This window comes from Passer domesticus, chromosome 3 (genome assembly GCF_036417665.1).
Source record: "Passer domesticus isolate bPasDom1 chromosome 3, bPasDom1.hap1, whole genome shotgun sequence".
NCBI classification, from domain to species: domain Eukaryota; kingdom Metazoa; phylum Chordata; class Aves; order Passeriformes; family Passeridae; genus Passer; species Passer domesticus.
This window is the reverse complement of record NC_087476.1, coordinates 101,590,998-101,618,756: the sequence shown is the minus strand read 5'-3', so window position 1 is coordinate 101,618,756 and position 27,759 is coordinate 101,590,998. Positions and strand designations below refer to the sequence as shown.

General features: G+C 38.8%; 1 protein-coding gene across 1 annotated transcript; it reads left to right on the top strand.

Moving 5' to 3' along the window:
- Positions 1-178: 178 nt before the first annotated feature.
- MEMO1 (mediator of cell motility 1) lies at positions 179-27,759 on the top strand. Its single transcript, XM_064414742.1, has 9 exons — positions 179-478; positions 12,405-12,486; positions 14,589-14,657; positions 16,519-16,631; positions 17,945-18,056; positions 18,974-19,116; positions 20,252-20,328; positions 25,653-25,757; positions 27,061-27,759. The coding sequence occupies exons 1-9, from the start codon at positions 418-420 to the stop codon at positions 27,190-27,192; spliced, it is 894 nt and encodes a 297-aa protein (XP_064270812.1). The 5' UTR covers positions 179-417; the 3' UTR covers positions 27,193-27,759.

Sequence of the window (27,759 nt, the reverse complement as noted above, 5' to 3'; positions counted from 1 at the left end):
GGGGCGGTGCTACACTTGTCAAAGCAGTGGGCGGGGCCGGCGAAGGGCGAGCGGCCAATCACGGTGAGGCTTTTGCTTTGGTGCCCAATGGGGGCGCGGCGGCCTCGCGGTCCTTAGTCCACGGGAGCCGAGCGGGGCCAAACCCAGCTGCGGCCGCGGCCTCCTTCTCTCCTCGCCCCCCCACCCGCCGGCGCGGAGTTGGCGGCGGCGGCTTCGGGCTCTGTCCCCGCGTCCCCCTCCCGCGACCCCGCCCGGCCCCGCGCCCCCGGCCCGCGCCGCCCCGGCAGCGCCGCCTCCGCCCGCGGGGCCCGGGCTGTGCCGGGGGAGGAGGGGGAGCAGCGCCGGCGCCGCCGCCGCCGCGGGCGGGCCCGTCCCCCAGCGCCCCCCCCGAACACCATAGGCGGCTCCGGCTCCAAGATGTCCAACCGGGTGCTCTGCCGGGAGGCCAGCCACGCCGGCAGCTGGTACACGGCCTCAGGTACCGCCGCCGGGAGCGGGGAGCGGGCGGCGGGGGCTGAATCAGCACTTTGGGGCCGCCGGGGCCGGTACCGGGCGCGGGGAGGGGCCGCCGGCTCCGCCCCCGCCGGCACATGGCGGGTGGGGGGCTGCGGGCTGGGGCACCGCGGAGCGCCCGAGCGCACCTGCCGGCCGCCGCTGTCCCTCTGCTCCGGCCCCGGTGCCTGCAGCGGCGGAAAGCGGCGCTCGGTCGTCGGCGGGGAGCGATCGGGCCCCGGCTGCGCCTCGTGTGCCCGCCCTGCCCGGCGGCCGCGCCTCGCCGCGGCTCCGTGTGTCACGGCAGCGGCGCTGGAGCCAGCCCGGCGCTCTGCTCCGTGCCCAGTGTTGCTCTCCGTCAGACGGATTTCAGTATTTTCACCTGCTCCTGTTTTTTTTTATTTTTTGGTTTGTTAATTCCATGAGAAAGTACCGCCCGTCTAGGGTTAGAAGGCAGGGGGAAAGGTGGGAAAATAGGGAGGTTTATTTTAATTCTTCTCGAGGTGTGAAAATAGGGAGATCTATTTCTCTTTTTGTAGTCCAAGGAAACCGTCTATTTTTCCTTCCCTAGCGCTTTCTTTGGTAGGAGTGAAAAGTTACTAAGCGATAGCGCAGAGCGGCTCTGTCCATTTAAACATGTGGTGCTTGCAGAAGAAGAATAGAAGAAAAACGTGGTGCATTGGAGGGCGAGCTACCGCTCCCGTCGCCCACGCCAAAAAAAAAGGCAGAAACACGTAATAAAGGCTTGATAGCACCTGCGTTTGGAGATAAGTTTTGTTCGGTTTTGGGGCAGAACCGCTTTTGTGAAAAGGATACACATTTGTCTTTTCAGAGCTGTTAATAAGATTTGTAAGGGATGTTCTTTTACTGGCCCCGGGAGTAAAGATGATTACAAAACTGCAGGTGAACGAGCTTAGATGAACAAGAGGCTGTTGTAATGAGCAGTTCAGAGGGATGGGAGGTACAATTGACAATAAACCAAACAATGAATTGTTGCGTTCAGGATCCTAAATTAACATCTAAGAAGAATTGGATATGAAAAGTCATACACTTCTCTTGGCTAAAATACATGTGGTTTCCCCTCTCCTCCATAAATTGATGAATGAGGTATGAGACAAAAAATGAAAGGGAAGAAAAGAAATACAGGGAATAGGGTAACACAGGAAGAGGTGGATTGTGTGATAAGTAGCTGGGCTTCAAATGGTTGGGTAGGCATTTTCGAGACAACAATAGAGGATGATTGTTTCCTTCTGAGCTTAATATTCTAAGCATAAATCTTGTGTCCATTACAAAACTGGCCTCAAATCTTTGTGCAGCTTACAACTACATTTATTTCCGATGATTTAGGAAGGTAGGTAGTACTCCATTTACCGAAAATAGGAAAAAAAAATCACGTTAAAGGTATAGGTTTAACCATGTGCAAAGACATCAAAACATCAGAGCTTTGTGGTAATCACCTTGATCTTGCAATTTATATTTTCATTTATGATTAAGGCAGAAAACTGATCTACGATATGGAGTGGATACATGACCTTACACACAAATTTTGTATTTTGTTTTGTATTAGACTTCATATCAAGTTCTTACTGAATACTTGGAAATTAGAATTTTAATTTTTAAAAAAATAATTTAAGAGACATGGATACTGTGTTTGACTGTTTTCTTTTCTGTGAAAATTCAGTGCATAATTTAGGCTACGCTCTGCTAAGTGTGTGTGACTAGTTTGGCCAGTACTAGTTGTTTGTAGTAGGGCATCCAAAAGCATGTTACTCCCTTTGCTTTTGGGCAGCCCTCTGGCAGTTGCTTATTGAGATGTGGGATGGTTGCCCAGACACACTGCATGAAAAAAAACCCCAAACTGAATCATGTTGTAATAATGAATTATGACAGCTGTGCTTGTGACAAGTTAAGTTGTTACAGTGTGTATGGTGGGGGTAAGTGGTGATGTTGCATAATCTGGGGATTTTGGAAATGTTTTTCCTTAAATGAGCAAGGAGTATTATGTGTCTTGCTATAGAACTCTCTTCCTCTGTTTGCACTGGATATGTGAGAGCAGGAATTGTGCCTCTTCAGCAAGACAAGGACTACCTATTACTTATTGCTTGAAAACAATAAATAATAAATGAATAATTTTGTGTGCCATTTAGGAAGGTCTATCAAAACTCGAGAGAAAACAAATGGGAACCAAGAGGCTATGTGTTCATTGTAGATTTTACTTAAAATCTTCCTGTATTTCAGGCCAGCCTCCCAAGTCAGCTGCTGCCTCAAACTTGTAACACAGTCTCCTCAATTGTACTACTTGAAGAAAGTGGATTTTACCATGTGTAAAATCCTGCATAGCTTCAAGGCTGGAGCTGAGGCAGGGATTAGTTTGAATTGTGGTAGTTCTTCAGTGTATTCCCGTGGTTCTCTGGGAATTGTCTTTTCAAGTCCTCCTACCTGCTCCATTCTCTGTGCTCCTGTCTCGGCCCAGAAGCGATTTGCTGTGTTATACATAAACTGGTTAGCGTCTGAGCTTCCCCTTTCCTCCAAACTGCTCTCTCTCTACAGAGCTGAGTTGGACTACTCAGGGTGAGTGCATGCCCTGGCTACCCTCATCCTGCTCTGTAGTTAAGGTGACCCATCTGAAAGGGTAATGAGAAATGTGGGTTTTTTACAGATATGTTCAGAATCTTTACATCTGAAAGCATTTTTAAAGGGGTTGAGTGAGGATAAAGTTTTGAAGTGGTAATTTATCCTGAGGTGTCTGGTACCTAGGGCTAAAATGTCAACACACCATCCAGGATAATGCATGGCATCCTTTGCTGCTTGGGCAGGAGTTTACTGTAAAAGTGAAGCACCCATTGCTATTTAAAAAAAAAAAAAAACAACCTGTAAAATCTAGTTGTAGAAGTCAGCTCTGGGAAAGAAGGGCCAAAGCCAGCTGAGGGCAAAGACAAAGAATGGATCCAGAAAGCAGTCCTTTTTTTTTTTTTTTTTTATTGGTGGTCAGAGGATATTCTTAAGCTGACTTAGCTGTATCCAGCACTCCAGGAGTGGAAGGAATATCACAAGTGAAGCCACAACCATGAGGGAGCTGCTGCTCTTGGTGGATGGTCAATGCAATGTGTGTAAGAGGATTTGGAAATGCCACTTCTTGTCTTTAGAGGCTACTCATTTCCATGGGGCAGCAATTGCTTCAGATGAAAATAGACCATTGCTCCATCATTTTCTCCAGCCATGGCATGTGCTCTGCTTAGATTCTGCCTTGGAAAATGTAAACATGCACTCCATTCTAGTATGAATACACCACCTACTTGCATGATGCTAATGAATGTTGTAGAGCAGGTGGGACTGGCTGGGCAATTATGCACTTCCAGATGTGTTCACATGTTAAAATGTTTCATCTAAGTAAACAACTTTGTATTAGAGGGAAAGTTAGGTCCCAGGGAGAAAGCTCACTGCTTCCTACTCAGTAAAGCTGAGAAGGGGGCAAGAAATGGAAGATGAACTTCACCATGTTGCTATAGCATTTCACTTCCCATGTGTTCTTCATGGTGTGCTGTTGTAACAACAAAAAAAAAAATAAGGTCTTTAAGAAGTTTCAGCAGGTGAGTTCAGTATGACAGTTTAAACCAAAATGGTTGTCATCTCTTTCCCCATACCAAGAATTCTAGAGGAAAGTTAATGTTCATTCCATATCAGTCAATGCAGGATCTTAAAGAACTTGAGGTGTATACCTCTGGAGTGTTTGATTGGCAGCAAACAACAGTGAAGTCTGGTCAGTTCTTCCTCCTCCTACTTAGCAGCACCACTGAGCATGGAAAGCTTTACAACTGAGCTCCCAAACTGAAACTGTGCTGTGCCTGTTGCTGATAGTAGGTTACTGGTCTAAACAACCTTGTTCTCTACTTGCTTCTTCTGCATGTCTACTTCTAAAAAAAGTTTATGGTACATGACATGCCATTGCTTTTGTGGACTAGCAGCTTGGTGTATGCTGGCCACTGAAAACATTTGCAAAATTTAGGTAAAAGCATAGAATGTAAATAAAAAATATCACACAGCACTGGTGTCATGTAGATTGTTTAAAAAAAAAAAAGAAAATATCACTCTTGTGTGGTGAAAAATAGTACACTCACATTTATTTTTGGAAGGAAGTCCCGGTCCTGCTGTGTTAATTCAACCACCTAGTATCTAGACGTCTTGCGAAATTGATTTTTAACCAGCAGGTGGAAGAGGAAGATTAAGGACAATTTGAAACAAAAATGGCATAATTTTCAGTGGCTTTGAATGCAGGCAGACACATTCCTAGATACAAAAGAGCAGACGAAATGGAATGGAAATGACATGCTATCCTGAGCATGGACTGTATGCAGGATAGGGGTGTTTGTTCTTCTATGAGAGTAGGTTCAGTAAGTGCTGGGCAGTGTGGGAAATCAATCCATATGCTTTTGAAATGGAAATAAACATTAACTATGCGTGTCTTTTTTTTTTCCTCTATAACATGTCATGACAAGTGGGATATCACATTATGGTGTTGAACGAGGCTTATGGGCTCACAGCTGGCCTCCCCTGCCTGGCCCCTGGAAGTGCTAACTGAATACTGTGCTGCTCCTTATTAATGTGTGTGATAAGGGTTCCTGTTTCAGCTTTTCCCCAGTCAGTGGCATGGTGATACAGGTAAAACATGAAGGGTTTTACTAGGCGCTTCCAGGTCACAGGAGTAAAAAATCATATTGAGAGAGTGTGTGACTAACAATACTCCATGATGTGAAACTTGCCCTGTGAAACAAGTTTGTTGTTGTATTAGTTAGGGCTTATTTCTCTGCTTTCCCTGACCAAACCATAGTGGCCAGAGGTGTGCTGTTAACCTGTGCCAACTTGTTTGAACTAGGAGAACCTTAATTTCCATAAGCTTATTAATGCAAATGTGAGTTGGCAGAGTAATTGTGTCGACTTGAAACACCATTGCATTCATTGTCTTGAATGCTTTTTTTTATGAGGAGCCAAGTAAATGGCAGTAAGTATTTGAGGAGACTTTAAACACAAGTGCACCATTAAGCTTAGAGTTTTCTGGTACCCTAGCTTGTCAGCAAAAGAACCCCAAAGGAGGTAGGCACTGACATCTTGTTGCTACTATTTGTAAGGATTAAGCTTCTGACTTGTTTGGACAAGAAATGCCAGAACTCTCTAATAACTGGCTGTGGTACAGTCAGTGATGTTTCAACCTTGTCTTTTGGGCAGAAGCCTGCATGATGGTGTGTGGATCAGCAGGAGGGTGTAATGCTTTGAAGAACTTCGGCAGATCAGAAAATAAATGAAAAGACAATTGTGTGCCATGAATGATCAGTTTAGAAGTTGCGTTTCCCTCGAAGTTGGCCACTATTTTCACGCATTTGCAACCCCTTCTTTTCCTTTGTAATCCCCAGTGAGATCAGTATTAATGCTTTTTTACTGCCTTTGTACTAAGTACTGTTTTTTCTGATGTCAAAACCCACTTACTCTGTTAGTAGCTCTGTGAGGTAGGCAGCTTCAAGGTGCAATAGCAGTGTGATTCTGAGATAACAAAACTGTTCTCGTTTGTGCCTTCTGAGGCTTGGGGGCCCTGAAGAGTGATGTGAGAATGACTCTTCATTTTAACGAGCAGTGCTGTAATCCCAGCATTTGTATGCTTGTTGGCACGAGCTGGAACTTCTCATCAGCATCAGAGAAAGTGTGTACATCAGTTACAGCTGTTTGTGCTCTGCCGTGATGTTGCTGAGTATGTGTGATCCATTCCCCAGGCCTGCTGCCCACGGTTTCTGAGGGGAGATGCTGCTGCTGGGTTCATTGACCCTGAGTGGCTGCATCCCACCTTAGCTTAGGGCAGAATCTCTTCTCTGTGGCGTGTTGGATATGGGTCTCTGCAGCAGCTGAAGTGGTCAGAAGGGAATCACATGTGACTGTGTGGTTCAGACTAGGAATGCAGACAAGGGATTGAGAAAGATGTTCTCTGTGCCATAGAAGAGTCTGTAAAAGTGGTTTATTGTGGCATGCCAAGAACCCTGGCATACTCCCCAGAACTGGAATAACTCATCACAGTTCGTTCATAAATGTAATGTAGAAGTAGTGAATCATCGTGTTGTTTGTAGATGGTCATAGTCAAATGGATCCAGGAAAACATGGAAAAAGCATGTGGGGGTCACTGAAATGAGATGTGGTTTAGTGGTGGCCTTGACAGTGTTAGGCTTATGGTTGGACTCTATGATCTTAAAGGTCTTTCCCAGCTTGAATAATTCTGTGATCTCTTTTAGTGAAGAGAGCTTTCTGCAGTAGCAGGATAATTAATGTACTGATCATGAAATCTTAATGTTGTGACATTAGCTGAAGCATTACAAATACAGCTGTTAACTTAAGTTCTTACCTTGCAATCTGTGAACAACTAATCATAGTGTCTTACGAATTCATGAAGTATTTGCTTTGCAATGTTAAATACCAAATGTAATATCTCTCTCCCTTTGGTTGTTTATCTTTTTTTAGGCTTTTTAGGGGGAAACTGGATGTGTCATTACTGACTCTTTTATGAATTAAACATGGAACACAGCATTAATATGCAGACTGTATTATTTAGCATTGTATACTGAAAAAGTGTACTGGAATAATTTGAAATACAATTTCTAGGCTATTATTTCTAGCTGAATCACTTAAATACTGTCAAAATCAACATACTTCAAGAAAAGAATGTAGATTCAACTTTCACTTTACAATTGGAATTCAAAAAGAGTTTTATATTTGGTGTAGTTCTGGTATCATTAAAATAGGCCTGCAAGTATCACTTAGTGAACACAAATCTCATTTACATTTAGTGTGTGTTAGACCCAAAATCATTCTCAGAGGTATGGAACAGAATGCCATTGGATCTCTGAATGACCTGGGTCCTAAGGTTTTTTATGAAGCCAGGTAGGTACATGTTGGTTGATATTCTTAATGAGTGGTGTTATAGTTTGATTTTTCATTTTTTTTTTTAATTCCTGCCAACTTTCAGTGAAGGAAAATCAGTAACTAGTTGAGTACTGGAGAACTGGGGCATGCAAGTAAGAACTGCCACCAAAGCAGATTTCGATATCTGTTTCTGTTGTGGCTTCAGTTTTATTTTCCTCCATTCAAGCACTACTTGCAGTTTTAGTTCCATCTTATGATGTGTATAAATAGGAATTAATGTGGCATTGGTGTAATCTCTATTTGCCTCTTTGTTTTTACCCCAGCTTCTTGTTTACAGTGGTAAATTTCTGCATTGCCTATAGTCTGATTTCACCGTTTTATCAGTATCGGAGGAGAGTATATGCCAGCAGTGGAGAATGTGCCCATTAACAGGAGTTGTTGGAAGTCACCTTCTATTCCTGACAAATCCTAGTCTTTGCATAGCTAAAACTTGTTCTTTATTCAAGGATTTGGCTTTTGTTGCATTGAGAAACATGTTTGGGGTTTTTTTTTAAGTGCCCTCTCTGTATTTTTTGAAAAATCTTTACACTTAATGCAATTTTAACTGTTAGTTCTCTGTCACGTTTCAGGTTTTAGTTTGCCTAACAATTTAATTAGTGTTTCAGATTCACCTTCAGAATTGTGAAGAAAGAAGTTCCCTTAGTTCCAGTTACTAATCTAATTATATGCCAACCCCCAGGGTTTCACTATTACTTTGATTTTTTTGTAACACTCTACAGGAGTAAAGGCTTACTCACTTCTTACCACACGTTGTAATATTTATTAGAAGCATTTTTAAGGTGTAGACTTTTCTCATCAATGGGAAAAAGTGGTTAAAAAGTGGAAGACTCAAAGAAGGCTGGTGGCTCCTATAGGTAGGAGACATTCTTGGGCAAGTGAAAGCTGTCAAGGCTGGGGACTGCAGTGTTACTGTCATTGTGCTCCAGCATTACTTGCCTTGCTGCAAGTGCTGTACACATGCAGCCAAGGGGGACCTGAGCAGTTTTCCCTGGCACTGCTCTAAATTTTGATTGAGGTTTATGCTCTTCCAGTAAAAAAAAAGTATTCACTGGGACTGAGGATTCAGAGCAAACATGGAGTCTTGAGTACCAGTCTGAAGAAGTATGTTTTGTGTGTGTAATGTTGTCTGCAGGAAAAGGAGCAAAATGTCATTACATTGTGTTGACACTTGGCATATAACCAATTCAGCCTCACCAACAAGGTGAGATTGGCTGTGGAAAGAATGTGCTGCTTTGGCTTAACCTATAAAGTCTGGACCATGACAGCGGTAAATTGGGGTGATGAACTTATCTGAGTCACTACCAGATGTCTTTGTGTTATTATTCCCTGGGTGACAATGGCATGCAAGTCATGTGGAAGGATTCTTTCTTACTTACTCTAGAGCTTTGTGATGGGATAATGTTTATTATTAAAATAAGCTGTCCTTTTAGGCAAGATGATTGAATAAATGCTGCCTGTAGTTGTTTCCATAAATTTGCCTAGTGGAGACTTGGTCTGTGCTTGCAATTATTTTAAACCTTGGCATAACTTCTACCGGTTTTCAAAACAAAACAGGATGTGAAATATCCACAGATAATGTCAGAAATCTTTAGTTACACACTATGTTTATACCTGACTTCATAGGATTGAAATGCAAATCCTAATGTTAGATACTTCAGTGAAGCTCATATTTTGCAGCTTAACTTTCTTTTGACCAGTGAAAGGTCTGATCTTACAGTATTAATGCTAAAGTATACTGATTGTTGCATCCAGAAATAGCATCCATAAGGTTTTCTGCCCTTCTGTCTGGGTTAGCCTTAAAGTCCCTGTTGCTCTCATCCTGCCAACTTTCTCAAGATGAGCTTTCCACCTGAGGTTCAAGGAGTCGGGACCTATTTTACTTCCCTCCACATCAGCAAGAGGATACATGGGTGGCAGTGCTGTTCACTGTCCATGCTGGTCAGCCAAGGAGATGCATGTTCACTGGCTTGTCTTGATGACTGCTTTTCCAGTTAAGCTTCATTTAAATATGAACAAAAGTTACTTCTTTGTCAGGAAGTTACTCATGTACTATAATACAATTCCATATGGCAGAGCACAGCTACTGTGATAGTGTGGGTTTATTTATATTCTGTATAACCAATTCAAGTATTTTGACTTGAGCCTTAAGCATCCTCATGTTTGAGAAGCTGAGAGCAAAACTTCTCTGAACAGTTGAAGAAAAAGTTGGTGTTCATTTGGTAACAAAAAAATTACAGTTCTAGAGTATCCCCTTAAAGTATTTGTAAGCGCAGGTAGGCTATACTTTAGTAGACTATACTTTAGTGAATTCATGTGGGTACTGTTTGATTTTTTTCTTTATCTAAAAGGTCAAGGATATGTTGTACTCTCCATTCTCTCACTGTTAGTCGTCTGGAGAGAGAAATTTCATTGCATATGTTATTAAAATAGTGCAGAAGAGTATAAGTTGAAATGAAAGTTTACATTAGGTCAAAATTAATTATTTAAACAGGCACCTTATACTTGGCATTAAAGGGAGACAATCTGAAAGCAATGTTACTTAAGTAAACATTGATCAAGTTTCATCCCTTGGGTCATACAGATCTGTTATTTTACTGGCTCTAGGAAGAAAATGTTACTTTGTTAGAGTGTGTGTGTCTATAGTAGCAGACTAAGCAAACCTGGGCATCTTACACTGCTACCACCCTATAAGATCAGAAATTTTAGTCAGATTCAACCAATCATGAAATTTTAGGATATAAACAGATTTTCTGACCTTTGTCTTTAAACTGTTTAGTAGGTTACCTGATTTATCTCAACTGAGGGCAAATCACCTTAACCACATCCTTAGTGAAAAATCTTTGCTAAACAAGGTATGGAGGAGGGCTAAGCACAGTGCCTTGCAGGGGAAGAGTTCTCTTTGGTTTAACAAGTTCTGTCACTTTTGCATTTGTGTTGCCTATGGATCCTCTTCTTTGAGGAGAACAGATCAGGTAGGGCAAAGTAATATTTAAGTCTGGGTAATCAGTGTTAGGGGAGAAAAAGTGTCCTCCTAAAGAGCTTAATTCAAAAAGTATTTTATCTTTCTACATATTTTGGGAAAATTAGGAAATAAAAACATTTTTTAGGTGATTTGTTTTTTCACTGAAGTATATAACAAATAAATAAGTGGTAATACTGTGAAAGTGTACTGTTTTGTTAGTCTCCTATTATCTTGGAAGAAGGGTGAAATTAGAGACCTATTTATTTTTACTTAGCTTCCCCAATAGACTCCATTTTCTAAGATGTCATTATGCTTATCTCTATTGCACATCAACTGCTTGTAATTTCCCCAAGCAAACAAGCAGCAGAACAAAATTGGTATGTGGTGGAATTTTTATAACAGTTTCATAATTTCCCATAGTCACTGTATTACATGAGTGACAACAGGTACTCTGTCACTCTTCCACCTTGTTAGAGTTGTAGAGAGTAACTAAGGCTTTCAAGGTGTAGTACAAGGCTTAGGAGAATGGTGCTGCACTTGTTCACTTCCTTCATATAAGAAGGTAGGGCTCTTCACAACTACAGAAGTTGTCCTTTTTCAAGAAACACATGGATTTAAGTTTTGTATAAAAACTAGTGGCTTCAACACCTTTACACTTCACGTTTGCATTTTCTAGGGCAAGTTTTTTGACTATCCCTGGTCAGAGACTGACTGGATTCTGCAAAAGTTGATATATTTTCTCTCATTCTCTGTGTTTCTTGTCAACCTTTTGGAGAGCTGTCAGCCCTTGTCAGGGCTGTTTGGAATGTATCTGTGAAATGGCTTCAGGTAGTTTAATTTGGTTTTGACTTAGGCTGGCAGTTGGTGGTTCAACACCTGCATGGGGAAGATACGAAGATCTACTGTGTGCAGGGAAGAGGAAAAGCAGCTTGCTGCACCATACTTTACAGATAAACTCTGCTGGCATTAGAGTTCTGTCAAAAGAATAGTATCAGCTGAAAAAAGTGCATCTATTTTCTCTGTTAATGCTATGTTAGTTGTAACAATAGCAGCTGAATGAGTTTTTCTTGGAAGTTTGTGTAGTGTTCTTTAATAAGAAAGAATGTTGTACTGTATTTGCCAGACTTGCTTCCTGAACAATAGCTTAACATAAGAAAGTTTTCTTATGATGAGAAATAATCAAAATGTGGTTTGTTTGGTTTTTTTTTAATGCTGTATTTCTAGAGGGCTTTTTTATCATCTGTCAGGTGATTGAATTAAGAATATTTGCTACTTGTTGAGGTACAGAAGTTAGTTTAAAAAAATTTAAATTCTGGCTTGACCAGTTATCAAAGTTAATGTCAACTAAGTGATCATGTACTTGTAGTATATGTTGAATGACCAGAAGTTGTAGAGATGCTAGAATAAGTATAATGTCTTCTCACTTTTACCTTTTTCCTGTGCGTTTGCACATTTTCCAGGTTACAATGTTTTGTATGATGCACTTGTACTTGCTTAATAAAGGATTTATTGCCATAGTCATTGGCTATCATGCAAGTGTCAGGCCTTTGTATTATGTCATCTTCTCATACTGGGCTCTCTTGATCATAAAGATCATAACTTTTTACATCTGAATTCTGCAAATTCAGTTATAAGAGGAAACAATCATCTGTCAGCCATTCTTTTGAAATCAGCAGCCATTCTTTCAAATGGTGAAGTGGTGTATTCATTAGTCCTCACAGAGCAGGAAACAATAAGTGTGTGTTTGGATGTGCAGTAAATGAACTTCCCAGACCTATGGTAGCCTTCAACATTAAAGGGTTGGGGTTTCTTTTTATTGTTGCATTGGGTATTTTGGGGGAATGTTTTTTTTTCTGTTTGTTTTTAGATTTAAACCCAGCTTTGAATGTTTAAGACGACATTTAAATCTGCCGGACTTTACTTTTATTTGTAAATTTTTGAGATGTATTAGGTTCTTTTATGGCTTCAGTATTTCCATGTCTCTTCACAGGACCCCAGCTGAATGCACAGCTAGAAGGTTGGCTTTCTCAAGTACAGTCCACAAAAAGACCTGCAAGAGCCATTATTGCACCGTAAGTTTGAAACAGAAGTTCATTACATTTAATACTCGTTTAAATGCTCTCTTTTTTTTCTGGTGATTTTGAAAACTGGTTAAAGCTAGTATTTATCTGAAAGTAGGGTTGTATGGTTTCTAAATAAGTGTTTTGGATATAGCATAGAATGGCAGTAATCTGTGTACATTTGGGTGTATGATTAGCTTGCTTTTGCTGATGGACTGCAAACATAATATTTGTTTGTGATCCAGTAAGATGGGTAAGGGTTATATTAAGGATAAAAACAAAACTCCTAGTTTTGTTTTTATCATTAATAACAGAAAAAAAACCAAAAAAACCCAACCCCAAAACAAAATAAACAAAACCGGTGCAGCCCTCACAGCCCCTAAATAAAATTTAGGAGAGCTTAAAAACAAAAAGCAATTGAACACTATTCAACTATCCAAAATGGCTTACTTTTGTTATTTTAGTTTGGTTTTGTTTGAGCTATTTGTCCAAGCTAAAATAGAGATGATCTGAAGTATTTAGGGAGAATTCAATTTCTTGAAGATAGCTGAGACATGTAATGACAAAAGTATGTTGGTCATTCCAAGTAATTATGAGTTGGAAGGAAACACTGGAAAAAGCACCTTAAATATTATGTTTGTCCTATGCTAACATAGCATTGTTATAAGGTTTGAAGTATTCCATAATAGTACTGAGTGTGCAGAAGAAATTGTCCCACATCTGCCTTAGTCTTTCTTGCAGGAATGTCTGGAAAGAGACCTTCCAGCTGCAGATTATGTAGTTTGGTTCTTTTTCCAGAATTGCTGGGGGTCTTCCTGTGATCTTACCACATTTTTTTTGTTAGCTGTACCCTTTTTTTACCACCTCTGAAAAGGGATATGCTTAATATTTTGTGGAAGATGGAGGAAGCCTGTAGCAGAGGGAACATTTCAGCAGACTCTTTTGGAATTGTCTGATAACATCCCCTGCCCATTTGTAAGGTTTCGGTCTCATGTTTCCCCCCTTAGCCTGTATGTTAATGCCTTTCTGAGCACTTTAGAATGAGTGGGGTAAGTGATGAAGTGAAATTCCTGGGTCATTTTGAAGGTAACTTGCTCCAGATATCAGTCTGTGGATGAATACAAATGTATCTGAGCATACATCCATATAAATACATAGAAAATGCTTCAGTGCTGTCAATGGGAACTTGTCTCTTCAAGCATCCTGTACACCTCAGGGCTTGCAGCATGAATCATTCTCAGTGTCATTGTGTAAAGCTGTGGTGTGGGCATACTGCTGAGTGGCCAGGAGCCATTTTCTACCACCTGACCTGGGACTCTAGGAATGAATGTTCTATGAAGTTAATGCTTTTAGCAGTGTAATGTGAATTTTCACTCATTTTAATGGGCTTGAAGAGAAATGGTTCTTCAGATTTGAAGGCAATATTGGAAACAACTAGTCAAACTAATTATAAACTGGTTTGGACCACACACAGGAATAAAGGTTGAGAAAGGACCATGCTGGTAGGAAATGGTGAAGCACGTAGCTTATTCCCTGCAGTAAAAGATAGCATGCTGCCTTCCACTCCTTTTCATGTGCTTGTTCATTCTGTTGCTGAGTTATTCTTCATGACAGAGCATTTTTATTCTCTCTTTATCTGCTGTGACATGTAGTTCTCTCTTTGCCAAGACCCCTCTACTGTCATTATATTCAGTTCCTGGAGTGTAGTTAGAAAAGCTTTCTCCAGTAGTTTGCCAGTTTGCCACTCCCTTGTTCACTGGCTGGGCTGTTGGCATTATCATGAGCTTCTGATAACAGGCAGTTGTGCAGTCTGCATACATCCTTTGCAGGTAAGGGAAGGCCCTTTGATCTGGGGGTTTCCTGACTGCTCAGTGCTCACTGATAATTTTTTAACTGGTCAATAAATGGTCACTGCAGTTCTTCAACAAATACATGTCTTGTGTTATCAATACTGCAGCAGCTCTTTCCTGCTCTTTCAGGAGTTTTGGATCACTCTTACAATTTCTAGTTCACTTGGGACAAAAAAAAAATCCTGAGATATTAACGCTGAATATCAACATATTTAAGATGTTAAGCAATATTTAAATTGTAACATTCTGTGCTTTGGTTTGCAGCCATGCAGGATATACCTACTGTGGATCTTGTGCAGCCCATGCTTACAAACAAGTGGATCCCAATATCACGTGAGTATTACAACTTTCTTTACAAAGCCTAAGACCCTGAGGTTGCAATTCTCTGATAAGTGGAATGTTCTTGTTACATTCTTACATCTTGAAGTACTCAGATTTTAATTTTGTATTCTTTTTAGCCTTCTATGCATAACTTCTGTTTTAACATCATGAATGTTCAAATTGGATGTTTCAAAAGGGAAAAAAAGAATATTGTTAAAATAATTGGTAACTAACTATTTGCAAGGGAGGGCTTAAAGACTCTTTAGTTTATTACTGATGTTCCACTGCTTTTATAAAAGCCCAAACTGGTTTTGTTGGGTTTTTTGGCTTTTGTTTTAGGAGTTTTTTTTGTTGTTTTTGTTGGGAGGTTTTGTTTGTTTTATTAAGTCAATTAAAATACTTCACCATGATTCCGCATTGGTGTTTTAGTGCAGGATTATGGGCTGAATACTGACAGGATTCTCTTCTGCTGTGGAGAAAGTGACCAGTGTGTTTATGAAAGTGAATTATACCAATAATTTTATATTGAATTCTGTTTCTAACAAGTTTAAAAAAAGTAAAAAAAAACCCCAACCAACATGCTGTGTCTGCCTCTGAAAATTTGAATCCAGTTATTTTTGGGTAAAGGAATATAGTTTTTATGTTCTGCTGACTGCAACTTTTTTTTTTTAAATGCCAAAAATTTAAAACTTCTCCAGTATTTACTCAAAGTATGTATTTTGCTCTGTTATGTAAGAACTGACTAGGCTTAGCAGTTGTTCATAAGATAACACGCTGTAATACTCCTCAAAGACAATGGTTTTAGTTCTTTCTAATGTATTGCAAATGATGTGAAAATAGCTCATGACAGATAACTAGTTCCTCTAAAATTTCTGGAACAAGCAGCATTCCCTAGGTTCCCTGATAAGGAGTTGGTTGAACTTGCTGGATCATTTGTTTTTTACTGCATGGGATATTTAGAATTCATCTTTGAGCTAAACTATTGGATATTAGAATATTTGGTTTTTATTAGCTTTGCAGGAAGTTTGTGTTTTAGTATACCTTGTTATAGCACTCCCTGTGTAAGGGATTAAAAAACCCAAATCCTCAGAACTTAACATGTCTCCCACCCATTTAATCCAGTGCCAGAAGCAAGACGATATAATCCTGAATATTAAAAGCTGAATTGCCTATTATTTTTTTTATTTTTTCTTTTAAGTCCTGTGGCAGGAGACCCTTAATATCTAATCAGGAGCCAGGAATTGAGGACTTGATGAAAAAATGATGTCATGATGACATGTAGAAGGTTGCAGTATCAGCTAAAACCATGAATGTGCCGGTCCAAGTCTCTCTTGCTGATGCAATAGCAAGAAAACCATAACATGTAACAACATAAACCCAGCATTTGAGAGGGACTTAAAATTTAGTGAAACCCCAAGTAAGGCTAATCAAGTAAATAAGTGAAAAACTCTGAATAGATGATAAACTCATAATTGTTATTTGATCCTGTATTTATTGAAGGCAGTGAGTAGCTGAAGGTTGTGTTGATTCAAGGAGAGAATTCAAATATCTGTTTTAAGTGTCTGTAATGGGTCATTCAGCCTCCAAATGAGTGAAATCAGACAAATTTCTAGCTGATAAATGCCCTCTGGTATATAACCTGCTTAAGAGATTTAAGGCTAGAGCATTATTGAACTGATCTCATGATAATTCCTGAGATACCAAGCAATGTTGGGCCATGGATTGATGTGGGGTTTTACTGACAACAGAGTAAAATAACTGTAGCCATGAGAAATTATCACTTTGTATGCTTTTATTGAACTTGTTACTCTAAGCTGAGTTGCTGTACAATTGCAGTTGTCTAAATTGTGGCCTTCTGTGTTAATTGTTGTAGCCGAAAAATTTTCATTCTTGGGCCTTCCCATCACGTGCCCCTCTCCCGATGTGCACTTTCCAGTGTGGACATTTACAGAACACCTCTGTATGATCTTCGAATTGACCAAAAGAGTAAGTGCACTCTGGAGCTTGGACATCACTGAGCCTTGGGTGTTGACTGTGGCACTGCTGAGTGTGCTGAGCACTTTCTTCTTGTTGGGCACTTCCTTGCTCTAAGTCGCATACAAGTGCAAATCTGGTTTTAGTGCAACAAAAAACAAACTTCTGAATGATCCTGCTTGTTTCAGACATGGTCACATTATAACCGCAGTGTCTCTCTTCCTCCTGGCAAGAATTCTAAATTTTTGCTTATCTTTTCAATTTTGAGTGTGTGCTTCAGGGTTTTGAAACTAAAAAAATATTACATCAAATAATAACTCACTGAACATCTTTTCCATTCTCCTGTTAAATGTTCTGGCTGGAAATAAAGGTTTTTTTAGTTGATTTGAGCTTGATTTCTAATAAAGGAATAACAGAGAAACAAAAAGTTGCTTTTATTTGGATTGCATGTGACTTTCTAACTTGCAAACGTAGAAATTTATAGTCCATGAAATGCCAGTCTTTTGAACTAAGTGCAATGAAGAATAATTAGATATTTTGGCTTTTATGTATTTTTGAGGTATCCCTAAGTGATACAGTGTGTCTTTCAGAAGGGCTAATTAGCACAGATGTGCTGTGTTTCATTTTAACTGAGGTTAAGCAAGCTAATTCAGGCTTTCTGCATAGTGCCTGCAGAATTTCCTTAGGTTAAGAGGTGTTTTGCTTTCTGTAGAGCTCCCTTATGGAGTTGAGGAGGCACAGCCCTGCATCAAATTCATCATCCAGTGGAGAATTTTCAGAATGTGGAGGTGACTCTGTACACTGTCAAGTATGCTTGAGAGTAGAAAAGATAACTTACAAATATGGATTACTTAATCAGTTGTGGCTGTCTCTACATTTCATGATTTAGTCAATAATAAATTCAATTAAATAGTGACAAATTGAGCAATAGCTCATCTGATTAATTTTTAAAAACATATAATAGGCAGTTTATGAAAATAAAAATTCATTGTCTGGGAAAATGCATGTATATTTTAAAATGTTTTATTTGTGTGTTAAATTTTGTATTATAACAATATTTTTCAATATTCTAGTAAGGTCACTGATCTAAAACATTTTGTAAACTGAATTAATGATGTTTATATTTTAATGACTTGAACATAATTTTATTTCTGAATTTATTTAGAAACAAGTGGTTTATGATGATAGCACTTGGAGGCAAGTAATTTTTTTATGGTGGGTATGTTCTGATAAAGGTACACTGTAGCTTGCTTTTTGCACTGGAAGCAGTTTTCAAAAGTAAGCAAAAAAACAAGTAGTAAAACCTGCTCTTTAATTCTTTTCAGTTTATGGAGAATTGTGGAAGACTGGAATGTTTGAGCGCATGTCCCTACAGACAGACGAAGATGAACACAGTATTGAAATGCATTTGCCTTATACTGCTAAAGCCATGGAAAGGTACTAGGGCCAATTACTTCTACAAGAATGAACATTATGTGCATTAAGTGTTTGAGCTGCTGTGAAGTGCAGTAGGAAATAATAATACATTTTATGGCATAGAAGACCTTATGGTGTATATAAAGCTCATACTCCTCTCATCCACTGATAGAAATTTTGATAAGGAGAGGGTCAGAGACTAGGATAAGTTGCTGTAATTGAAACTGTGAGCAAAGCAAACACCTAAATAATGAAGTTATAACGCCTCTTATGAACAGGTTTACTTTATAGAATTAATATCAGATATGCTTTTGTGAATGCTTTTCAATAGCTGATTTTTTTCCCCCATTTTTCAAGGCATCTCTGAAAGTAGTTCAAATAGTTTTTTGTGGGATTTTAAGTTTGTTTGCAGCCTTAATAGAAATTTTGAAATGAGGGGTGTGTTTATAGCTGCTGTTTCAAATAGTTACTTTAAATAAAAATTGTCAATCTGTGTTGGGGTTTCTTCCCTAAGATGTGCCCCATTCCCCCCTTTTTTTTTTTAATTTCCATTGTTTTGAATTTTCTCTAGAGTATCAATATATACTGGATAGTGTGTTGAGCATTTTCATATGCATTTCATTTACTTTGGAGAATTACCCAACATGCAGCACCTATACAGGGAAAAATTAATTCTTACTTCATTGCTGATTTCACTGTGTCTTTTTGTTTGCCTAGAATTTTTACTTTACAGCAGAGAGAAATACTGGCTTTGGGGATGTATGTTTTCTGAGATTGAAGTGCTTTGAGGTTCTAAGACAACATCCTAGTATGACCTTACCAAATTGCTATCTTCAAATAATAGCAACCTTTTAAACCATTCTGCAGTTTCAGTTAGCAAGCCCTGAAAAACCTTCAGATGTTACTTGAATTACAACCTTTTTTCTTTTGCTTATAAGCCATAAGGATGAGTTTACTATTATTCCTGTGTTGGTCGGAGCACTGAGTGAGTCAAAAGAGCAGGAATTTGGAAAACTCTTCAGTAAATACCTAGCTGATCCTAGTAATCTCTTTGTGGTTTCTTCTGACTTTTGCCATTGGGGTAAGTTCCACATCTCATTATAAGAGTATATTAAATATTTTCTAGCTATTTTCAAATAATGTATTTTATTAAACATTGAACATTTTAGCTTCTGGTAAATTAATTTTTGCAACTTAAATGCCTTCATAAAGTTAAAAAAATCTTTAAAATCTGGAATAATAGGTAAAAAATATTAATATGGTAATGTGTTTTCAGTGTAGTGCAGGAAATAAATGGTGATTTATATATATCTCTTTACTGTTGCAATGAAATAATTGTCTGAAGTTACTTGCTCTTTATACTCTTCTTTTAAGCACCTCAAAACAAATTTCAAAACTAGCTAAAAATTCACTGGGCATGGCCACATTCCTTTGACAGAAATAAGTTTTGTATGTTTTACTGCTGGGTAAGATAGCAGATGGATTATTTATGCCAATTCACCAGTGCTACCCCAGTTCATCTTGGTGACAGAGCTACAAAGACTCCAGAAGCCTTGACTTCTGCCCTGCTTAATAATTTTATTTTTCTTTTAAGTGTAATAGTAGTTGGAAAAGGGACTGCTTCAGAAAGATGTGACACAACAGACCTTCTTCCTTTTTTTCCATTGTCATCTTTGCTCAACTTAATTAAGTGCATGTTTCACTCATCTTTGAAGTGGAGTAGGTGGAGGTGTATATAAGAATGATCTGGTCCTGTTGTGACTAATGACCCATCTAGAACTGCTCATTGAATTATTAGGAATTTTTTCTTTTAATCTTCATATACTGTGGGTATTGTTGTGCAAGCAGAAGTAGCCTGACTCCATGGCTGACTTTGTCAAGTGGGATAGCAAAATGAAATGTTGCTTTACTTCTTAATTTACAGAATTAGATTCTAAGGCAATAAGAGGCAATTAGTGAGTTTTACTTCAGTGTCAGTTCTGCATAGTAGATTTCTCTTTAGGAATATAGCCACCCTTCATGTATTCTTTTTTACTTTACTTCTGGGCTGCTACTTCATGACTGCCCTAGAATTTCCTCAATGGAGCTAAAAAGTATAAAATAAATGAAGATTACTACTTTATAAGTATTATACTTTCAAATATTTAGTAAGTATTAGGGAGTGGTTTAGCTACAATTTTTCCCTTTTTTATTTTATACATGATTTTTGTTTCAAGGTCAGAGGTTCCGTTACAGTTACTATGATGAATCCCAAGGAGAAATTTATAGATCCATTGAGCACCTAGATAAAATGGTAAGTTTTCAGATTTGGTGGAACTAACTAACAAATTTCTCCTGTACATTCCATTTCTTTGAACACTTGAGAAATTTTTCTAAGAAGATATTATAGATTAGCTATTTTATTGAATGTATAATTTTTCTTTGTTTACCACAATAAGAACTTAGCTGTTGGTTTTAGCTAGTATGCTCCCTTTTACTGACTGCACACAATTATATTACGGGTATAAATTAGTAAGCACAATTAATGAAATAAAATGCATGTTCACCTACCTGAAATGCCCTGATGTAACATAATTTCTGTCTACACACCCTCTTTTGTTTTTGAAAAGCAATAAAAATTATGCATGGAAAGTTGTAGTAGTTCCAGCTTGTTAGCTGTGATACCTGCATATAGAAACAGCCTTGTGAAACCTTGTTGCAGAGGTTTCAGCAACACCCATTGGAGGAGGAAAGGCTGTAGGGCATTGCACTGATCAGGAAAATTAAAGCTGCTGGTTCCTTGGGAGTAGCCTTCCCCTGCCCCTTACTCTGTAGTAGGTGGTGGGGAAAAAGCAGTACACCATACTGCTTTTTCATTCAAACTTCATTTTGGGTTTGGCCAAAGGCTGAAAGTCGTGCTAAATACATAAAGGTCCAATGCCAATTATGTTTCATTTTCTTTGCAGTCACAGGAGCCAAGGATTTATTTTTAACATAAGAAAACCCCAGCAACTTAATGTTCAAGACTACACTTAAGGCACAGATTAGAAATAATTATGGAAATATGTAGCCTTAAAATTTCCTATCTGCTGGAGACACCTCTATACTTTCTTGCCTTGTGTATAGATACTATCCTCTGTGTTTTTCTACTATTCATCACTGGAATAGAAATAATAACAGTAAATAATTTGCCTTCATTCTGTTTATCCCATTTTTAATAATTCTTGTAGTTAGTTGAGAGGCTTCTCTATCAAGAAAAGTGTTTTTCTACAGAATCCCAGCATCAGTAGCTTTGAGTGTTTTTGCAGGAGAGCAGATTATAGTGCATTAGCAAACATTAGTTTCCCCTTGTTAATTTGTGTGGTGAAAGCTTGAAGAAAGACTGGACTTTGGCATTTAATTGCTCTTAGGGAATACAGTGCTGCACCAACTTCATTTTGGTAGTTATACAGATAAATGGAATTGACATTTTTTGTAACATGGAAAATCATGTCTATACTTAATAACTATGAAAATACTTTTTCAGTCTGAAATTTAACTGGAAAACTAAACATGTATAGCAGCATACTGGGGTTATTTGTTGCTGGTTTGTATCATGCCATATGTGAACATGTGACTCCATATTCAGACGCTATATGGAGGAGGTTTTGTTTTGGGTGATTTTCAGAGATATCTTGTTAGCAATATCACAAAGATCTCCCTGTCACATTTTTCCAGTTTTTGGAAATTTGTTCAATTTCATGTCTCACTTAGCTACTTCTTGTTTTCTTAGGCCAGTATTGGATTTTTTCATATGATTTGATGTACTAAAGAAACTTGTACTGTTGTAAGCAGTAGGCCTCTACACAGACAAAATAGCATGAAGATAGAGACAAAACTGTACTAGAACTAGTTTAATTTTATTGGCCCTGACTAGGAAAGCAGTCAGCTGAGCACATTGTAAGCAGGAAGGTATTCTGGGGCAAGATGAAATCAATTTTCCTTAGAATGCCTTTGTGGGAGGATGATGGCCTCTTCTTTAATTGGACTGGACCTTACATATAGATGCATTTTTTTCACCTGGTGCATAAAAACTGCAGAATACATTGGGCATTGAACTTTAGAGCCATTAGGCTCCAGCATAAAACAAATACAGAGTAGTAAATATTGCTGGGCAGACATCAGTTTCTCCATGGTAATTATTGATCTGACCACTGTCACCACAGCCTACTTTGTGATGTAATTGCAAAAGGAGGAAATAGCCTTGTGGTTAGAAGGGGTACCTTAGGGGAGAACCCTCAAATGAAGAGTTATAACTGAGCAGCTAATGTGCAATAGTTTGTATATCATAACCTGAAACACACTGTCTTTTTACATATAAGTGTGGCAAGTATTTTGTAAGACATTTTTGAAGAGTAATTATTTTTCATTGACTAGACAGAAAATGCAGACTGCTCACTTCAATCTTCACTGCTCCATTGCTCATTTTATATGAGCATAAGTTTGGTATGGGATACTTTATGTCTCACTTGAGTCAGTGGGAGGATTGTGTTACCCCTAATGCTGGTAGGGGAAGATACAGGCACTGAGGAGTGCTGTACAGGAATAGCCAGTACTTGGTCCAGGAAAAATGCTCAGCACCCATGGTCCAGGAAAAATGCTCAGGTACCTCTAATGACCTGCTGAATTCTGGTGGCTTCTGCAGTGCTGCTGCAATGTGCCAGGACCTTCTGCAGTGCTCCAGCCTGGGAAGGCTTCTTAGGCTGGGCATAATGTAAGATTGAGTCTCTGCCTGGATGCCCAGATGCCTGTTCTCTTCTCTGTGCCTAGACAGTAATTTTCCTGGTGGTTACTTGTCCTGTAGTCTGAGTGACTCATACATGCAAAGATAGCTGGGCTGGATAGTACTAAGACCAAGTTTGTTTCCACTTCCATTAGAGTGCTATTAGTTTAGATCCTGAAGTCTGAAGAAACAGCTGAAATAACTGATAACAGACTTTAACATGACCAGGCAAAGCATTATTGGCATATAGTATAAAATGAACCTATAGGTTGTTGGAGGGGATTTTTCTTTGTTTGTTTTGGGATATGTATGTGAGGTTATTTTTAAAAAAATTTTTGTAGGCTTATAGATACTTGATCCTATTAAGGGATATTATTTGAAAATGTAACTTTGTAATCATGTTAAGTGCACTGTGCTAGGATTTTGTAGATGCCATTAGCAGTATCTGGGTAACTGACATATGCAATTTCTATGTGATGCCATAATGACCATGTGATAAACTGTGGAACTGTGCTTACACTTTTATCATGTGGGTTTTGTTATGTGTTCTAGCTCTAAGCCATGCCTAGCTGAGTTGTTTCGAATACTGGAAGTTATTAGCTTCATACACCTGCTTTTTATAAAACACAACCTGGCAAAAATGTTTCCTTTGTTCCTCAACACCATTTTAGACTGAGAAACAAGGTTGATAGTCTTTGTTCCTCTGCCACAACGATTTTTAAATCCAAAAGATTGAAAAGTTCAGTACAACCTAATGCTTATAGGACATCTGTTCATACCAATTCCCTACAGATTTTCTCTGGTCTCTGATGTATGGAACTCTGTTAGCATTTTCTGGGATGAGCTGCATAGCTGTAAATGTTTTGCAGTGCTGAACTGTGCATTGAAATAAGCTTACTAAGCATTCTCATAAATCCATGTCCATTCATTTGAGACAAATGCTCAAATGCCTCTGCTCAGTATGTTCCAGTGACTTACAACTGTAAAAGGAGTCTCTCAATTCAGCAGCCATTTTCATGTTTTTAAAAGGTCATGAAAGGGTTTTACAAACTGATAAAATATATTCTCGTGAACTGTTCAGTATCTGAGTAAGTGCCTTATGCACCTTTAATTTCACTTCAGTATGTAGTCAAGTTTAGTTCTGCTTTCTTTAGCTGTGTATTGACATGTACAATCTATCCAAGTAAATGGATGGTTGAAAGATATGCTTTGGAAACTTTGGAAATGAAGTGTTATCTATGTAATCACTGCTATTTAGAGAATAGCTACCATTATTTTTTTTTGGCACTCATTTAGACTTTGTAGGTTTGGAGTGAATAACAGCTGAAATTACTGGCCAGGGGTCCAAACACTCTCTCCATGACTCCAGAAGAACTGAGCTCTTACCACCAATGGACCAGCTTAGCTTGGTTTTGTTTTTCCATAAAATGTGTTTCTTTGTGCATTCCTCACATGTCTGTTTCTATTTAAAAGCACACAAGGGTAGTGGTTATTGTTGCTGTTTGTAATTCTCCCAGCTCTCCTGGGAATCTTCTGCTCTTCCATTGTAAGCTGTGATCCAGCCTGAATAATTAGCTGATATCTGCCAGATCAGCCAACGCCCTTGCAGAGTGCTGTGGAAAATTCACTCTTGAGGTGGAGACTTCAGACTGACTGCTTCCTACTTTGTGGCTTCTCCTTTTATCACCCAAAAGTAGGGGAAAGAGCTGAGACAAATGCAGAAATCTTAAAAGAATTGTCTCCTTTTCTGGTATCAACCTCCAGTTATTCCCATGTAAAGTATGTTTTTTCTAGTCTCTAAGGAAGAACTTACTGTTTCACCAACAGAAGCAGTATAACTCTGTATTTTATTCAGTTAGTGAGTGTCTGGAGCTCATTTCCCTGGTGAAGAGAATAGTTTTCAGAGGAAGGAATAAAAGAAGAGGATGGAGTCTTAATACAGGCAAAAGAGCAAACCCATGATAAAACTGAGACAACAATTGATTTGGACTTGTTTCTAAAATACTTTCATAGTGTTTGATCTGCTTTATGGGATGGGGTAAGAATAGACTGTATCTGGAGTTGTAGGATTCTTTTTGCTTTTAAGAATACAAATGTTTGTATATGTGTAAGATTTTGTTTTCTATGTGTGTGCTGATATTCTTAGCACGACTCCATGGGATTGTGGGTCTCACTGTCAATGGAGGAAAGGATGTATACATGTGACTGTCTCATGTAAAGTGGAAGCACCATCTCCTGGTTCTTACATTTTTGTTGTGCACCAACTTGATAGTGCTTTAGAGATTTTTCTGGATCTGGTTTTTATGCTCTGAGCAAATGGCCAGGCCATGCCCAGATCAACTGCCCTGCATGCCTGATGTGTCCAGGATACATCACACTTGTTATGTGTGTGAATTGCACGCGTATAGTGTTGGTTTTATCTTGGGTTTTTGGACATCTGGAAGTCCCAGACAAGTGCTTGGCCCTGAACTTTGTTACCAGGGAGAGCAGATGGAGGCACTGCTTCTTCCTGCTTTGCCCTTTTAGTAAGTTTGTCTGGTTATAGCTGTACCAAATCTTATGGAAGTAGGACAGTCTTGAATGGTGGGGATCAATTAGTCTTCAGAGCTTTTTTAATGTGAGCTTCACTGGTATTTGCAAAGATAACTTCACAGATCTGTGGATTAATGACAGCTCTGGAAGAGCTCCTGCACTTTTAGTTTGGCAAGGAATGGAAACAAGATGACTAGAGCTAGAGCTCACATGCTGAGATATCCTTTGATATCCTTGGTAGAAAGTAGAGGGTTTTTCCTCCTGCTCTGTTGTAACAAATAGATGATGTATAAACACCTGCTTGTGAATGCATAATGTAATGATTGCTATCAATTCTTTTTCAGGGTATGAGCATTATAGAGCAGCTAGATCCTGTATCTTTTAGCAATTACTTGAAGAAATACCATAATACAATATGTGGAAGACATCCTATTGGAGTGCTATTAAATGTAAGTAACTGTTGATTTATTGAAGAATGTAACTTCTGGGAAAATTCTTGCATTTGTAAAACACAATATTGCTGCAGTATTAGTTCTAAAATGTCAGGCGTTGAATTAATTTATTTTTTTGAGTGTTCTCAAATTGGTCTCTGATTTTAGTGTCTTGCATATAGACAAATGTAAGCTCTTGAAAGGGCTGAGGGTTTTCAGTTCCCTAAGGGAAATAAGATACCACATTCCTTTTGAATTTCAATGAAATGCAATTGTTCACTTTCTCTTGGCCCTAAATAAATGAACAAATAAATCCATCTCCCTGAAGAAGTATGTACTTACTCTTTTGAATCAGTACTTATGAAGGTGTATTTATTTTCTCTATATTGCTATTAGCTAGCTATTGTGAGTGCCTTGTGATGTCTGGCAGTGGTTTTGAGTTTTGAAAATATGGTGAGAGATGGCCTCTATAAGTATTAGTGCAGAGCACCATTAACTCATAAATTAACAGCAGTTAGAATTCAGATTACATTCTGGTTACCCTATTCTGCTTTGCTGATGCAGTGCAGACATAAACCTGGCTTAACTTAGTTGTCTAAATTTGGTTGCAGCTGCTTTACAGCACTGGTGGAGTGCTGCAGATTTGTCATATTGGTTGAGTAAATCTCACTGTATTTTTACTGTAATTCAAATCTGAAACATGAAGCATCTTGATTTTTTTTAAAGGGAAAACTTAATTCCCTGGGAATGTGGTCTGAATGGAGAACATAGAAAGGAACCTTTCGAAGTGGAGTCCATAAAAGTTTGTATGAGCATTATCAATATTGGTGATGCATGCAGCAAAGTTCAGTACTATGACAACTCTGCAAATATCTTACCCTCAGACAACTCTGCAAAACTCTTACCCTCAGATTAGTTTTGCAGTGAATCACAGCTAAATTCTGTTCATTCACTTTTACCAATTGTCATGCTTTAATAAATTACCTTTGTACTTTCTTTCTCCTTGATGGAAGAAATAGACTCTGAAAAGTGTTAATAGTGTTGGGTTTTTTTCTGTTGCATCTGTGTTACTGTATAAATTCCCCATGGAACTGAAAGCATTGTTTCTGAAAGAGGTATCATGAAAGGTTTGGTGTTGCTTTAGAGAACTGCATGGATGCACACAGTGCAGTGGGGGAAGTGTCAGTGAATAAAACAGCGCAGAAATAGGCTACATCCACTAGTTACTGGGAGCTTATGAGAGATGGTGCAAGGACCTTTGAGACCTAGGAAATGTAATTTCACTGATACTTTTTTTAAACAGCTCTTTTTCTCTCCTCAGGCTATCAACGAGCTCCAGAAGAATGGAATGAATATGAGCTTTTCATTTTTGAATTATGCTCAGTCGAGCCAGTGTCGAAACTGGCAAGACAGCTCCGTGAGTTATGCAGCTGGAGCACTTATGGTCCACTGAACTGCTGAATGCTCAGGGATGGCACCTGCACACACTCTGTATTCGGGGTCCCAGCCTAGCCCTTACAAAGATACAGTCCCTGGTCTTTGGGTATACTGAAACCTCAAACTAATAGAACTCTGTTCTTTTCTAGTAGGTGTAGTCCTTCCTTAGTTTCAACTCATTTAAAAATGCTTTCTTGTTTAGGACAATGGAAGGAAGACTGGTATCAGAGCTTTTTGTGACAGTGTTTTTTTTTCTTTGGAAATGATAATGGCTATGAAGGCATGGTGGTAGACTGTCCTTAAAAACACAACATGTAAAGCATTTACCATATCCTAAATTTGCACTCTTTGCAGACCTGTGCACATATACTCAGCTTTCAGAATAGTTTTGCAAGTTGTAAACGGAAAAAGGGGGGAAAAGGGGGTGGAAGCTTTTTAATAAAAGAAAAAAAAGGAAAACAACGCATTTATAAATGATTCTGTATTAGAATATAATAAAACTCCAGTATAGTCAGTTACTACCCGTGATGTACAACAGATATCTTCTATTTTAGTTGCTAATAAAGGGCTACACAAACCAAAA

Excerpts from the sequence above, each read along its gene's own strand:
- MEMO1 (XM_064414742.1), top strand. The coding sequence starts at position 418 with ATGTCCAACCGGGTGCTCTGCCGGGAGGCCAGCCACGCCGGCAGCTGG. Across the intron at positions 479-12,404 it reads CAGCTGGTACACGGCCTCAG|GACCCCAGCTGAATGCACAG; the intron begins GTACCGCCGCCG and ends GTCTCTTCACAG. Across the intron at positions 12,487-14,588 it reads GCAAGAGCCATTATTGCACC|CCATGCAGGATATACCTACT; the intron begins GTAAGTTTGAAA and ends TTTGGTTTGCAG.